This window comes from Peromyscus maniculatus, chromosome 9, assembly GCF_049852395.1.
Source record: "Peromyscus maniculatus bairdii isolate BWxNUB_F1_BW_parent chromosome 9, HU_Pman_BW_mat_3.1, whole genome shotgun sequence".
NCBI classification, from domain to species: Eukaryota; Metazoa; Chordata; class Mammalia; order Rodentia; family Cricetidae; genus Peromyscus; species Peromyscus maniculatus.
This window is the reverse complement of record NC_134860.1, coordinates 511,874-528,838: the sequence shown is the minus strand read 5'-3', so window position 1 is coordinate 528,838 and position 16,965 is coordinate 511,874. Positions and strand designations below refer to the sequence as shown.

General features: G+C 38.6%; 1 protein-coding gene across 1 annotated transcript in view; it reads right to left on the bottom strand.

Moving 5' to 3' along the window:
* Dnah12 (dynein axonemal heavy chain 12) overlaps positions 1–16,965 on the bottom strand; it is a 175,415-nt gene that overhangs the window by 124,754 nt on the left and 33,696 nt on the right. The window contains exons 14-21 of the mRNA XM_076544093.1: positions 14,580–14,758; positions 13,193–13,328; positions 10,366–10,491; positions 9,127–9,261; positions 8,632–8,825; positions 7,903–8,146; positions 3,123–3,308; positions 1,713–1,913 (exon numbers count right to left, since the gene is read on the bottom strand). Of these exons, the coding sequence (XP_076400208.1) occupies positions 1,713–1,913; positions 3,123–3,308; positions 7,903–8,146; positions 8,632–8,825; positions 9,127–9,261; positions 10,366–10,491; positions 13,193–13,328; positions 14,580–14,758 (1,401 nt within the window). The remainder of the gene's footprint in view (positions 1–1,712; positions 1,914–3,122; positions 3,309–7,902; positions 8,147–8,631; positions 8,826–9,126; positions 9,262–10,365; positions 10,492–13,192; positions 13,329–14,579; positions 14,759–16,965) is intronic.

The window sequence follows — 16,965 nt, the reverse complement described above, 5'->3', positions numbered from 1 at the left end:
TGTATTTAAAAGCACAACCTATTTGTTTGTTTGTTTGTTTATTTACCTTTTTTTGAGAAAAGGTCTTGTCATGTAGTCCAGGCTGGGTTCTAACTCGCTAGATAGCCTACAGTAGATTGCAATGCATGATGATTCTCCTGCCTCCGACTTCTGAATACTGGAATTATAAGCTTTGCTAGGAGCAGCTAAGAAGTAATCTCTAATTGTGCTTGTACAAGAATATGCCCACCTGGCTACCTCTACATCAGATGACAAATCTCTTCAGTCTAAATGTCATCACACACACACACACACACACACACACACACACACACACACACTACACCAAGTTCGCTTACCTTCTTTGTTCAGTGTTTTGGGAGTTCTCCTCAGTGCTTCTCTTAGTTTATACAGTTCATAATCCCTTCTTAATCTCTTGTCTCCTGGTTGTGCTTTATTGGCTTTGTACTCACCAAGGGGCAAAACCACTGGACTTTATTATACTATGAAGCTATTATCATTATCTGCATGCTTTCCTTAGTTACCGGAATCAATGATAAAGATACATCATTTATTTTTCTGAAGTGGGCGGCAGTAACTCATTAATTACTCTCACGCTTGTTGTTCACAAATAGAATTAAATAGTGATATAGATAACTTTACTCTGCGGATACAGTGTGATATATGATCTGAGCTTTCTAAAATTAGAAATTAGCTGTATTTAAAAATTCCCAGAAATGAAGTTTTTAAATTTCACTTGCTATAAAAACTGCTTGTCAGTCTGGAGTGTGCACTTAACATGTGTGAGGTCCTTTTACAGAAAGGAAGGAAGAAGGAAAAAAGGGAGGGATGGAAGAAAGGGGAGGGAGGGGGAGGGAGGGAAGAGACAAAAGCATAAAGCCAGGCATGGTGGCTCATGCTGTAATTCCAGTACTCAGGACCTGAGGCAGAATAATTATTACCACTTTGAGACCAGCTTGGCCTATATAGTGAGTTCAAGATACAGAGCGAGTCCATGTCTCAAGAAAAAGTAGAGGAAAGATGAGGAGGAAGGGAAGGGAAGCGAGAAAAAGCAAGAAACTTGTATTCCTTCTATCAATATCACTGGAGAAAAATCTTAATAAAGAAGGAGTTTCTTCTCAAAGAGACCAGTTAATATATTATTTGTTTATTCTTTTTTTTTTTTTTGGTTTTTCTTTTTTTCTTTTTTCTTTTCTGTTTTCAAGACAGGGTTTCTCTGTGTAACAGCCCTAGCTGTCCCGGAATTAACTCTGTAGCCCAGGCTGTCCTCAAACTCACATGAACCTGCCTCTGCCTCCTGAGTGCTGGGATTAAAGGCATGCCCCCCACCACCCTGCTTGTTTGTTCATTTTTAAGTTTTTATACATGTGGCTGTTTTGCCTTTGTGTATCTGGTTATTGTATGCATACAGTAGCTGCTGAGGCCAGAAGGGGGCACCAGATCCTCTGGAACTGGAGTTAAAACAGTTGTTAGGCACCTTGGGGACACTGGGAACCAAACAAGTGCTCTTACCACAGTTCCAGCTCTTCAGCCTCCTATTGCATGTTAATCCTCAAATATGCATTTCTATATCTCACCACACAAAACATAAAGGCTCAATTCTATCACTTGAATAGATATTTTAAAGGCATTCAAAAGTATTTTCATGAGAACATACATGAAACAAGATAGAAATCTTTATAAGTGACAAGGAGCTATCATATTTAACATACCTTGATCTCATTTTCAAATGGTTTGATAAAAGGCGAGCCTCTCATTGTCTGAGTTTTTATAATTTGATCATCAAGAATTGCCTGAATCTCATCCACTGAAGAAAGGATATAGACTCCAGTATCACGATACAGACTTATATGAAAAGAAATATCATCCCAAGTTGCTATCATAGCATTCATGGCTCTCTCTAAAGAAAATTCCTGAAAGGGAGAAGTGGAAAAAGAATAGGATGATACAAAAAAGGAGCTCATTTATGTTGTTTTATTTCCCTTCGTAACTCAGTAAGTGTTTTATTCATTACACCATAATCTCCATAACTTTCTGTATCTATCTATCTATCTATCTATCTATCTATCTATCTATCTATCTATCTATCTATCTATCTATCTATCTATCTATCAGTCTATCTATCTATCTATCTATCTATCTATCTATCTATCTATCTATCTATCTATCTATCTATTACCTACCTATCTATCTAACTATCTCTTGAAATAGGGTCACCTTTTAATATTTAAAAGTTCCTTAGAGAAGTCATGGACCCAGGAGAAAACCAAACACTACTGTTCTGCTAAAGGCATAGAGCAATAAAATGATGCTCTCCTATACTCACTGGGGAGGTGAGGAGGATGTAGGAGGAGTTTAGGGAAGGGAAAACCATAATCAGAATTTATTGTACAAAAAGTTCTACTTTCTATTAAAAAATGAATAAATTCTAAGAAAAATTCAGTTTTTTTTTTATTTTTCAAGACAGGGTTTCTCTGTGTAGCTTTGTGCCTTTCCTGGAACTAACTTGGTAGCCCAGGCTGGTCTCGAACTCACAGAGATCCACCTGGCTCTGTCTCCCGAGTGCTGAGATTAAAGGCGTGCACCACCACCCAGAAAAATTCAGTTTTTTAAAGTTTAGTTTTTATGAAAACTCTTGTTGTCACTGTTAAAATGGGCAACAGAATAAAATACCCACTGGATTTTCTCCAAAGTGCCCTTTTTGCAGGTAGCCTGTAACTTGAAGTTTTCTGTGTATTTCAAGAACCTTCTCTCTAAGGCCATACTTATTTATTGGAACACACACACACACACACACACACACACACACACACACACACACACCATATGCCACACACATATCAATCCACCCAGATTCTTAATGGAGTAACTATACATCAAAACTGTATATCATTCAATTATATCAGAATGTGGCAGAATTAGGAATATGTCAAAGAAGCAATTTCTAGTCTGGATTTCAGAGAAGCAAGCACACGTTCCTGTCACAGAAGTGTGGCTTTCTATCATCTTCCACTCCCTATCTCTTCCACTGTTATCTTCCCATTGCCACCACACCAAAAAACAAAAACTATGCCTATCAGTGAACAAACTCATTGAGTGTTTCAGTCTCTCTCTATGCTCACCTTGCTTGCACCTGCACTTATCACTTCAAATTTTTCTAAATATGGTGTAAGGTTTAATTTTAAAACTTTTCTCAGAGTGGTTCCAGAATCTGGAGTTAAGTCATAGCCCACAATCTCTGACATCTGTTTCCAGTGGCGGGCTCTCATTCCCGGATTGCACAGAATGGAGACAGTAGGGATGTACTCCTGAGGAAGAAAATACAATGATCTCATTTGACTCCCATCCACGTAGACTCCATAAATGAAACCTTGATAATAGGAAGATTACACTTCTTCAAATGATTTAATGTGAGTACAATTAAAAACGTCAACTAGAGCCGGGCGGTGGTGGCGCACGCCTTTAATCCCAGCACTCGGGAGGCAGAGCCAGGTGGATCTCTGTGAGTTCGAGGCCAGCCTGGGCTACCAAGTGAGCTCCAGGAAAGGCGCAAAGCTACACAGAGAAACCCTGTCTCGAAAAACCAAAAAAAAAAAAAAAAAAAAAAAAAAAAAAAAAAAAAAAAAAAAAAAAAAAAACGTCAACTAGATGTAGAGGAAGGAATAGGGAACAAAGAGATTCTAAAGTCCATCAGCAATATTAGGCATGCAAAGTGATCAAGAAATTACCATAGTAAAAACTGATAAGGAAAAAATTTCATGAACCTTAGTATCACAAAAAATAAAGAGCTTAACAGCAAATTTAAGAAATGTGGGCCTACATAGTAAAAATTGCAAATATAGTTTTAAAGGGAATGGAGATCTAAATGATTGGAAGGATAATTACTTATAGCTTAGCTCTTCTGGAATTGTTGGCCAGTGAAGTCCCATAGAACCCCCCCCCAATATTACAGGCTATTGCCATTGCTCTTGGTTACCCTCCAGAATCCTACTGTTGAATATATCACATACTCGAGTTACAGAATATGGAGAAATCAAGCTGATACTGACCTGGATAAATCATATCTGATGGTTAGTTTTTGTAATGCTGAAAAGTGCTATACATGCTACCAGAGAACAAAAGTAATCATCAGTCTTACCCAGCTATGAACCTGTGAGTTACAACTGTCCTGGCAAGATAAGCCAACTGGTGCAATAGCGGCATTTAAATGTTATGGGAGTAGCCAACCGCTTTCTGATTGGACTTAATCCATACTGTACAAGATGGAACCCATACTTGCTACTGTAATCAATACCAAGAAGCTGTGGCTGGAGAGGCCCTAGGGAGAGAACTTACTACTGTTATTCTGAAAAATGGGCACAGTATTAAACTAAGAACTTATCATTACACCTATAGTGGATCTCTCAAACCTCATCAGAGAAGTTTCTTTTTGTAGATTATAATTAACATACAATAACACAGAGACTACAACTGGATGAGGTGCAGAGAGTAAAGATTGGAGTGATCATGCCTAAATGGGATCTCTCTGCCACATCCTCTCTTCCCCAGGCTCAGAAATCATAGCAGAAGAGAGGGTGAAGAGATTGCATGAACCAGAGGCTGTGGAAGCTGTTACTTCACTCTGTTCCATGATGGCAGAGTAAAGGAACAAGGAAATGGAGTTTTCTGGACACAGTAAGGCAGTTGAACACATGAACTCATAGTAGTTAAGGGAGCATATACAAGACCTGTGCAAGCTCACGTCAGACAAAATCCCACCAATGGAGGAGGAGCCGAACATGAAGTGGCCTTCCTAGATGAGGAGCTATTTGTTAAAAATAACAGCTGGGAGAGGAAGAGTCAGTTTTCTTTACAGGTGTGGCCCCCCACACCAATCAACCATACTGTAGCAGACGGGCAAATACTCAAGATTGTATGAGTAGTACAAAGTGCACAGTATGGGTTTAGAAATTCTGAGGGCACAAAGTTAGGTAGGTATGGAAGGGGAGAGAATGGACTGGAAGGAGCTGGGGGTGAACATGATCAAAGTACAGCTATGACTGTTGTAGTTTGTTTTCTGCTGCTGTGGTGAATCCAGGACCAAACCCAATCATTGCCCCTCCTTGCTCACCGGAACTACATAATAAGGCCCTACTGCTGAAGACACGGTGCATTGTGGTTGCAGGGCGTATATCAAGCCGGGACTGATCAAAAGCTTCCCCTCATGCGGGCCAGCTTTCACAGTGATGGGAGGTACTATGCAGGCCACATCTGTGGCATTCCCCAGTGTTGGACCTTCATGCTACAATACCAACCTGTCAGGCTTACCGGTGCTTACCGGTGCAATGGGAACATGATGGTCATTGGGATAATCAACTACTTTCTGACTGGATCAGAGGCACTCCACAGAAGGGACTCAATGCTTACCATGGTGAATGTTGTAAAAAGCCCCTGGCTCAGGAGGTCATAGGCCCTAGACAGGAACATACTACTATTGTTCTGTTAAATATACATGTCGAACTGCCTTCTAAATAGCTATATATAGACTCATACCTCAGTAAGTACTTCTCTCAACCTAGGGAAAGAGGGTTCTATCTTCGGTGGGCAGCAGTTAATGCAGACTGCCAGAATGCTAAGAATAGGTTCCGGGCAAGTGTTTAGACACCTAAATGGGACCTCTATATTATATACCTGCCTCGAGGCTCAGGGAACATCATAGAAAAGCAAGTGTTAAGACTCTAAGAGCCGGGGCATGGAGAGAAGTGCTGTGAGATGCTTTCTTGTAGACATGACATACCTGTCATGAACTGACTGTAGCTATAGGTTACTTGTATGAGGCCCGCATGAGAGCAAGTGAACAAGATCAGTTAGAATTCCAGCAGGCATCAGTAACTGGACTTCTTTTTTAAAGGAGAGGACACAAAGACGTGGGCAAAGGAAGAACAAAATGGGTAAAGAGTCAGGCATAGGGGCTTCTACCTGAAATTCTGACACTCAGGAAACTAAGGAATTGCCAATCTGAGCCACACAGTGAAAAGGCTCATCAAGGGGTGTACAGAATGATCTTGTCTTAGAACAGGACAATTGATCTAAAAAGGTATCTTTCCAAAGAAGGCATGAAAATGTCCAATAAGCATGTGAAAAGATAGTCAGCCTTCAGGTAGATGCAAGTCAAACCATGACATCCCACTTCATCCTCACCAGAGTGGCCAAAGCCACCAAGACTGACAATAAAGTATAAAGTATGTTACCCAGAAGTGTCAAACTCCCTTTCTGTCTCCTATGACCCATGGGATTACTACTGCAGGGGCTGTGGGCACAGGGAGAGTACAGGAAACCCAGAGAAGGGGAGGCAGATGTTACAACAAAAAATAAAGAAATGTCGTGAGCAGTCTTATAGTAACAAATTTAACAACATATAATCTTCAGGGTAAATTAAGCAAATAAGGGGATAATAACATGCTACATTTTATGGAAAATAAGATAATACATTCACACTGCTATTTATGTAACAGAATTCTAAAAGTATTCAAGAAAGTGCTACACTGATCACTTGGGTAATAAAGATAAGAAATATGAGAGGAGAGTGTGCAGATTTTTATTTGAGGGGCATAAAGTATATTAAACATTGAACGTCATCCTTAAGTAGTTTATTTTTTTAGTGAGACAACTTATCTGATCATTACGAGAATGTGGCATGGAGGACAGGGCGGAACTCAAAAGCACCACAAGTCTGCAGTCTGGACCTGGCAGCTGCACATGTGGCATCTCCACCAGAACCACTAGGGTGTCACCAGCTGCACAGAAGGAGGCAGTAACAGCCAGTGCTGTGGTCCGTGCCTGCAGTCCGAGGACTGCAGAGGGAGGAGGAGGAGGATCACGAATCTGAGGCCAGCCTTGGCTACTCAAGTTCCAGCCAGGTTGGGCTGCACAACAAGATTGAGGACATGAGCTCAATTCCAACACCCACATGGAGGAAGGTGAGAGCTGACTCCCGCACGTTGTCCTTAGACTATATACACATGTAAGGCATGTTGTCCTTAGACTATATACACATGTAAGGCACGCACGTGTATGTGCCTGAGGAACAACAGCCACAGCTGTCCTCCGGCCTCCAGATACACGGGTATGAATGCTTGTACACAAACATGCCCCCACATACATAAACACACACAAGTACACACATGGATGTGCATGTACATGTGCATACACACATTAATATTCTTGCCTAGAATGAAGAAAGTGGGAATTTGGCCAAAAGATGAAGCAAAAAGTATTTCAAAACTACACTAAAAAAACTACTACACTGATTATGTAGGTCTCTGCTTATTTTTGTTTTTTGTTTGTTTTGTTTTTTGTGAGACAAGATCTCACTAGATAGCCCAGGCTCCCTGGAACTTGTAATCCTCCTACCCCAGCCTCTAGGTGCTGGGATGAAAGGCGTGTGTTGCCACACCAAAACTCTTCATTTGTGAAAACTCTGTTTTCACTTTTCTTTAGGTATCAATGGTATTCTCTCAAAGCAGCCATCTCAGAGCTACAGGAAGTTCACAGCTCATATCCCTAACAATTTGTGGAGCAATAAATGAATGAATGAATAAATAAATAAATGAATGAATGAGGCTCCTTTCACAGAGTCAGAGTTAAAATGCCAAGAAGGAACATTATTGGCCTACTTTGGACTACAGGCTTATCCCTGAACTAGTTACCACAGCCAGAGAGATGATGTATTTAGGGTTTCCTCATCAGGCGCTCCCAGAGGAACAACTGGTTAGTTACTGACCAAAGCCTGTTTATATGGAGCTGGACTACTGATATACACAAAGTCTTCAAATCAGAGGATGGATCTGATAACGTATATAGTATACAACATGATACTGAGAGGGATGTATAATATTTGAATGCCATTAAAAACGTGTATACCTTAAAAACCTTTATCTGCTCCATTACTGTAGTACACATAGCAATTGTAGGATTCTCCTTTGGTTCTTCTTCAGGTTTCTCGTCCATCAAAGATCGTTTTCTTGCTGCCTTTCTTTTTTCTTGTAATTCTTTTTTTTGCTTAGTTTGGAAGAATTTCAGTGTCTTAAAAATTTCTCGGGAAAACTCATCGACATCAGCTTCCATGCTTTCCCCGTTAAGGTCCAAAAACCCTCCATCCATCCACCTGAATAAAAAGAAAAAATAATTTAAAACTCATATTTCTGAACTACACATAAGTATTGAGAAACTTTTGTGTGGACTCATTTTCTCTGTCAGAGACAACTGAGGCACACAGGAGAAATGATGGTAAAGGGACATCATCATTTAAACTACAGTGCCTATGCCGAGACATACATCCAATTACAAACAGGTAACTAACACTAGTCAAGTAAAATGTAAACTGGAGCCCACACTTTTAATTTTGTGTAAGTATTACTAAACTAGTTACATAAAATGTGAACTGACTCTGATAAATCCAAGCAAGACTCAGAAGTTCTATTATCAGGTTCCGTGACACATTAGTGTCATCTGAGGCTCTCCTATATGATACCTGCTTTTCACACAAGCAAATGAATACATCCTACTTTTAAACTTTTAACAAGAAATGTCTTATATTTATACACCTTTTAAATTATTTGCTCAATTTTTTATTACATTACTAAAAATTACCGTTTTTCTGTTCGTTGCCACTTCAAAACAAAGTTAAAAAACTTCTGGTAGGGTTCAATGTTGACTTTTAATTTTTCCAGCTCAGGATACTTTGTCAATTCCCATTTGAAAAGTTCTTCTTCTTTATTAATAAACTGAACTGATTCTTCTGATTCCTGAATACGTTTCTGTAGTTGTCTTACATCTGTCACATACTAAAAGCAAACAAATGTTGCAGAAATATCCAGATGATATTATAACAAGAGTACATAATATTACACAAGGAATGTTCTCCTATTTGTACAATGACTTTAACTATCAAAGTCACAACATCACTATGGTGATGAACAGGACATGGTTCTGCTTCACTGTATGACAGTACACTAAGTCAGACATCAGGTTTGATAACCAAGTGCTCCTTCTTTTGGCATGGTAAATGCATGTTTCGTCTACATTTTAAAATGTGTTCACCTACAGCTGGCCACAGTTACAGCCCTAACTAAATGTGTGTCTGACCTGTTGCATGCGATCCAGTTCTGCGAACTCTGCAAACTCTTCCATGCGACGTGATTCTTTTTCTATTTCCAAAATCAGTTTCTCTCTCTTGGCTATTAGTTCATTTTCTTTTGCACGTTTAGCATGCTCAATGAGCTTTTTAAAGAGATAATTTAATGATGTTAATTAATGTTGTAGAAAGAAAATAATTTTGAAATAAAAATATGAATGTTTTACAGTAATTTAGAGAAAATGGAAACAGAATCATTGTCTTTAATGACTGATGCAAAAATGGAAAGAGTAAATAACAGACAAATTTCCTAGATCTTTCAAAACTCAAAATTGTTAATTATATAGTTTGACTATTTAATATATTGTGGCATAATATTCAAAGCCACCATTTATAGAGCATACACGTACCATATATCAAGGGCTGTTAAGAACCCTTTCTATATTATTATTTTCTCTACAAAGATAAAGAAATTGAGATATATGGAAATCAAAAGGCATGTCAAGGTTACAAGATTGTAAAAGCAAAAAGTGAAGATGAAAACCTTGTCTATCCCATGCTTTTTGTTATTGTTCTATTTTGTCTCCCAGATTAGGATAAGCTGGCTGATTACTTTTCAGAATTTTAAATTATATTCACTCTGATATAAAATCCTAAGTCTGACACCTCCAATCTCTGAGAATTTGATTTACTCAGCTTCTCTGAGTTACATTTTAATCATCTGTAAAATAGGGGCAAATTGGCACAGCTGGGGTTTTATGAGTATTTATTAACAAGAAACGGCAATAACTTAGTTCGTGCTTACTATTAATTTACATAATAGTTCTGACCTCTTTGTCATCCATCTGGCACTTACCAAACCCTCAGAGTTGAGCCTAGAAGCCTGTTCTAAGCTGGCTCTACCATAACAGGTGAAAGACACACTGACATCCACACCGACAGGTTTTAAAGTCAGGTGGAAATTGGTATGAAAATTAAACATCTGCACTACTTAAAATGTGGATGAAATGAGAAGGCTCTGCCAGTAAAGATAATTGCCACTAAGTCTGATGGCCTGAGTTCAATACCTAGGACCCACAAAGTAGAAGTAGAACCAACTCCCACAAATTGTCCTCATATTTCCACATGCATGCCGTAGTGGAGAGAGAGAGAGAGAGAGAGAGAGAGAGAGAGAGAGAGAGAGAGAGAGAGAGAGAGAGAGAATATTAAAACTTTCAGAACACAAATTATACACTTTAAAATATACTTACTTCATCATTCTCATCAAAGATAGGGTTAATTTTTGTAGGCCACATGAGGACAGTTGCATTTAAATTTAAGTCTTCTTGAGGAAATAGAAAAACATCCAAAAAGTAACTCATTTGCCGCTTAGATTCCTACAAAAGAAACTCTAGATGTATCATATAAAAAAGAGCACAGTCAACAATTTCTAATATTCCTTCAAATTTAATATTTGATGCTCTGTTCAAATTACATGGGTATTTTAATAGCTATCCTATACTTATTTGGCTTCAAGTCATACAACTATACTTTAATGTGGGTTTTAAAGATTGTTAATGCTTTCACCAGGGGCCGGGAAGATGCTTTAGTGGTAACACATGTGCTGCACAGGACCAGAGCTTGGATCTATGTCACCGACAATAAACAGGTGTAGTGGTGTGTGCCTGTGATGCCAGAGTGTGGGAGGTGGAGCCAGGTGGATCCAGAGACTTACTGACCAGCCAGACTCACTGAGTAAGTGAGCTCCAGATTCAGTGACAGAAACTCTCTAAACAAACACAAATAGGAAAATGATAGAGGAGGACATCTAATGTTGACTTCTGACCCCAACACACATAGCCCATGTAACCCACCCCCAACACACACACTACACACATTCCCATACATGCAATTAGTTTTCTCTGATTGTTGGCTCAATATAAAGATAACTCTATAACCTCCTTGTCCATGATTTTAAGAGGTGATTAAGTGTTTGGCAACCTTTGAATCTTTTGATTTTAAATTATTTTACATTCTTTTTGTTCTTATGATTTGATTTTTAATCTTTGATGATAAATATTTTATTATCTTTTCTTTATTTTGCATCCTTAGTAATATTACCATATTTTGGATTACTTAGCATTACAGCAGTAGTCCAGGAAGAGCTCCAGTGTGAACAGCAAAGGGAAAAAACCACAGTAGATGTACCTAATTGGAGAGGCAGAATTTTTTACCCCCTATGGATCTCACTGATCCAGATGTTATACAGCCATGATGTAACACTTAAAAAAAGTTGGGGATGACAAGATGGTTCAGAAGGAAAAGCACATGGTGCCATGCCCTACAACCTAAGTTAGATTCATGGCACCACACCAAGGGAGAGAACCAATTCTCTTAGGTTGTTCTCTGACCTCCACACCTATGTCCTAGCATGTGCACACCCCACACTAATTAATTAATACATTAATTAAAACATAATTAAAAGAAGAAAAGTCAGATCTGGTGGTACTTCAGGATTCTCAGAAAGGAGGAGTAATGCTCAGTTAAGTTCAAGCCTCCAGTCCCATGACTCCTGAGGGAAATACATGAATGTAGTCTCCAGGATCCATGCACAGAAATATTTTCAGCAGTACTGCCATTAATAACAAAGAATAATAAATATCCAGAACAGTAAATTCTAAAACTCCTTTTGTGTGTGCAGATGTAGGTACATGTGTGTGTCCACGTGTATATGGCGGCCAGAGGTCAATCTCTGGTATCATTCCTTAGGATCTGCCCATATTATTTATTGACTGATTTTTGTTTTTTGAGACATGGTCTCTCTCTATAGCTTTGATTGCTCTGGAACTCACTATGTAGACCAGGCTGGCATTAAATTCATATACACCCTCCTGCCTCTACCTCTGAAGTGCTAGGATTAAAGGCATGGACCACCATGCCCAGCTCCCACCCTATTTTTTAAGAATCTCTCTCTCTCTGGCCTGGGGCTCAGTAATAAAGACAGATTAATTGTCCAGCAGGCCCCAGGATCCACCTGTTTCAGCCTCCCTGGCACTAGCATCATCAGCATGCAACACCAGGCCCAGCTTTCTGTGTGGATGCTGGGGATCAAGTGCAAGTCCTCATGCTAGTGAAGCAAACTTAAAAACTAAGGTATTGCACACTGATACAGCATCAGAAATGGACTACACTCCAGCGAAAATAAGCTGAAAAAAAAAATAAGCCGATATGACACTGGCAATATGCAAAAGAATACACACAGAATGGTTCCTCTTAGATGAATATCAAAGTCACATAAAAAGAAACTACGTATGCTAGAAATGCACACTTAGTTCGTAAAACCATAAGGAAGGGTAAGAAAGTGAACTCAGTCAAAAGGAACACAGTATTCACATGCTGCTGGGCCAGGGGCTGTGATGGCGGGCTTCTGGGCCGTTGGTTCTATTCTTTCCCTGGGAAGGAGTCACTTGTTTTACAACATCCTAAACTATGTGTGATGTGATTTTTAGTAATCTGTCATGTGTTACAGCATTAAAAGCCTTCCAAACAGAATGGAAGTTAAATATATTTGAATGGGTATAGAATCTTGTGCTGTTTTTAAGACTACTATTAGATGTAGAAAGTCTTAAAAAAAAAACTTAAACTCCACATTATTTAAGAATATAAACATAATTGACTGGGCAGTGGTGATGCACACCTTTAATCCCAGCACTCAGGAGGCAGAGGCAAGAGCATCTCTGAGTTCGAGGCCAGCCTGAGCTACAGAGTGAGTACTAGGACAGTCAGGGCTACACAGAGAAACCCTGTCTTGAAAAAACAAACAGAAAAATTTAAAAAAAAACCATAATTGATGAAACTAAACAAATCAAAATCACCATTTCAGAGAAAATCAAGTTGAAGCCTACTGGGGATGGAGGAGAAAGAGAGAAGACATCTATAATGGAGAGGGGAGAAAGAGCAATGGGTGTGACCAGAAGAACACAGGTGAGGCCTTCTGGGTTATTCTTCTATTTTACCTGGGTGTGTCAACACTGATTACTTACTTCACAATAGTTGATAAGGTTTTGTTTTGTTTTGTATTGTTGTTGTTGTTTTTACCTGGATCCTTTCAGCCAACTTACGAATTCCTGAAGTTCTAGCTTTTTCTACAAATGCAATTAGCTCCATCATTTCTTCTGTTGTCTCGGGAACTCGCAGAGCATGCTCTTTGATTGTTTCAAAATCACTGCAGATACTGACAGAACACTCTGGTTTACTCCACTTACGACAAGTCATTTGTAGTACATTTAATAAACATGTGCTATGATTGTCATAAAACTGGAACTCTCCTAAAAACAACTGGCTGATTCACTGAGATATCCCATAATATTTAAGCTTAGCTTGTCTGATGTCACTATACACATCAATACTTTCATTTGAAATTATGGCATACTTAATTACTTTTCTAGTGACCTCTTAAACTCTCTTTAAGAGTGAGATGAACATTGTAGCAGACCTTAAATCTGACAAGTCCTAATCTAAATCCCACCTCAGCTGCTACTAGGGTGCTGGTTAGCTTTTGTCAATTTGACACAAACTAGAGTCTTAGGAGAGGAGGAAACTGCAACTAAAGACTTGCTTCCGTCAGACTGGCCTGGGGGAAGACTGATTGATTGGTATGGAAGAGTCTAGCACACTGTGGGCAGCACCATCCCTGAGCAGGTAGTCCTGGGATGTACAAGAAACCATGAGCAAGCCATGGGGAGCAAGCAGGTAGGTAAGCAGATTTCTCCCTATCGCTACTTCCCTTTCCACCTTGAGTTCCTGCCCTGACTCCCCAAACTGGTTTTTGGCCACGGTTTTATCACAGCACTGAAAAGCTCACTAAGACAACTAGTTTTGTGAATTTAGGGCAAACTTAGATCCAGTTCTATATTTATAAAATGAAGCTATTAATACTTCTCCTGCAGAACTGTGTAATACAAGAATGAATGTAAAAGGTATAGCATAGGTCAAGTCCCTGTGAAATATAACAATATAGCAAATAAAAAGATCATATCCTTGTTTATATATTTTAAACTCTAAGATATCTTAGAATATCCTATGTATAGAAGTATGAATCTAGGTATCCTGTGTCATTATTCAACAAAAGTATATTTTTCAGACTTGTCTTCCTATGCCTTAAAATATTTGTATTGATATAACACTAGAAATATCAGGAAAGAATCCAGCTAGGCTGGAAAAGATGCATGTATACTTTTGTATTCATTTATTTTGGTTTTTCAAGTTAGGGTTTCTCTGTGTAGTCTTGCCTGTCCTGTAACTCGCTCTGTAGACCAGGCTAGTCTCAAAATCATAGAGATGGACCTGCCTCTGTCTCCCAAGTTCTGGGATTAAAGGCATGTGCCACCACGGCCCAGCCATCTTCTATTTTTTAAACAGGAGTAATAAAGTGAAATGTCCCTTTGGCCCTGCTATTGTGAACACAGTAGTGAATATTACTTACGATTCGTTTTCTTTCCTGTGTTTCGCAGCGATGTCACTTAGTAGTATGTTTGCAAAGGCTTTTGCTTTGTTGGTCAAGCCTATCTTCAAGTCCTCACAGTCCAAACGAATCATAGGGTAATGAACCCACTGAGGCAAAAGCATTATTTCTGAAGCAAGACTGAAAAACTTTTCTATAAACTTTAAAGAAGAGTGTTTAAAAACAAAGTTAGACTTTTATAATTAGTGATTTTATAGTACTATATTATGATGAAATTCTTAATCCTGTAATCTATTATTCTTGCTAAGTGACTCATATTCTTTTTGTTACACAAACTTGTTTCCTCTTGGGACTGAGACTACACCCAGGGCCTGAGGATTCTGGCCATGTGCTCTACCACTGAACTACACAGTCAGGGCCTAAAGGCTCTTGTTCTTTTTATGGTGGAATTTGATCTACTTGTAAATACCAAATGTGTTGACATCTATAGCATCAAAATCTGTATATTTCACAAGGTTTCCTCAGTTAAAAATATGCCCAAAGTCAACTATTTCTGTTTAGGAACCAACGTGTATTATGCTATAATATTTGTAGCTGCATGTATTTGTTTTTGCCATTACTGACTACCTCTCTGAAGGTTATAATTCAATCTTTAGGAAAAGAAATCTAAGAAACATTCAGTGTTAGAATAATCCAGAAGGACGGAAATATTATGGTCTACAATTACCAAAGATCCAAGATCTTGGAATTTATATCAATTTCTTAATACTTAAAAACTGCGATGATTTTCAAAAATTAAACAAAGTAGTATCAAGTGCAACTTTGACAACATCTTGCATTTTGTGCAAATGAAACACTCTGGCAAACCTGAGCAATCTTTGACTTAATGTTACAATCAATGTTTAATATTTCTCTCAACCTTCTTCCTTGTTATCACTATCCCACCCACAGCCAAAACTCCTGTTCCTTTTGTTCATTCCCAAAAATATTTTCCTTCATTTTAATCTCAAAGTTATCATATTCTTCTATAGTTTACAGTATTTAATGAATTGGGTTTAACCTTTTCTTTGTCCAAGGGATCAGAGGACATTAACTAATTTAATGATTATCTTGAATACTTGTCTTTTTGTTAAATGGAAATATAACAGAAAGTAAATAGTGCTGATATTAATAGAGAGCAATGACTATCGATGAATTTAACAACAACAAGAGAGAAAACCACCAAAAAAGTGATTACTATAGTTTGTTTCATACAAACTTGTCACGAGACAAAATTAAACAATGAAGGTTTATATAACACACAAATGCCAGGGAGAATGAAAAAGCCCTGGGTGACACAGACAATCTCCCTGTTGTATACTTTAATATATGCTCATTATGTTCAAGAAAATAGAGGAAATATGAATATAAGAAGGAAAAAGGAAACTCATCAAAGAAATGGTGACCCACAAAATCTGACATGCACATGTCACTTAACCATTACAGAGTGACACAGAAAACAAAAAAAAAAAATAGCAGGAAACAAGTTACCATATAGCTATCATAAGACCTTATCAGCAATTAATCCATGGATTATGTCTACAACCAAAAGATAGAGTGACTGATGGGCTGGGGAGATGACTCAATGGTTAAACTGCTTATTGCCAAGCATGAAGACCGGAGTTCGACCCTCAGCACTCAGGAAATCTGGGTGTGCCCCCAGGGCCTCTACTCTCATAGGGACAGCATAAATCATAACAACAGACAACACAACAGATCTCAACAAAATTCGAAAACGTGGAAGCATATTGAATATGCGATGAAACTAGAAACCAACCTAAGAATACTGTGGAAACTATATAAACACATGGAAATTTAACAACTTACTTTTAAATAACAAGTGGATCAAGAAAGAAAGAAAAAAAAGAAACTTAAAATCTCTCCTTCTTCTAAGCCATTGAAATTGCTCAATGCATAAAGGCACACGGTAGAGATAGAATTGATTCCTACAGGCTGTTTTCTCACTTCCAAGTGCTATGGTAGGTGTAGGCACACACACACACACACACACACACGCACGCACGCACGCACGCACGCACACGCACACACATACCTCTCTTCTCTATTCCTTCTGTCTCCATATAAACATCCGCTTCAAATCCGAGCTCAGCTGGGCATGGTATTGTGTTCCTGTAATCCTTGCACTTGAGAGGTGGAAGCAAGGAGATTGTCCATTTAAAGCGGGCCCACCTGGGCTACAGAGTGAGTTCCAGATTAGCCTGTTTGACATAGTGAATCCATGTCTACACACACATGTGCACATGTGCACACACACATACACACACACTTGAGTTAAGCTCACATTTTCTTCCATTTCTTGTATGAAACCTTCAACTTTAAAAACAATAGCAATTTTCTTTTGTGTTCA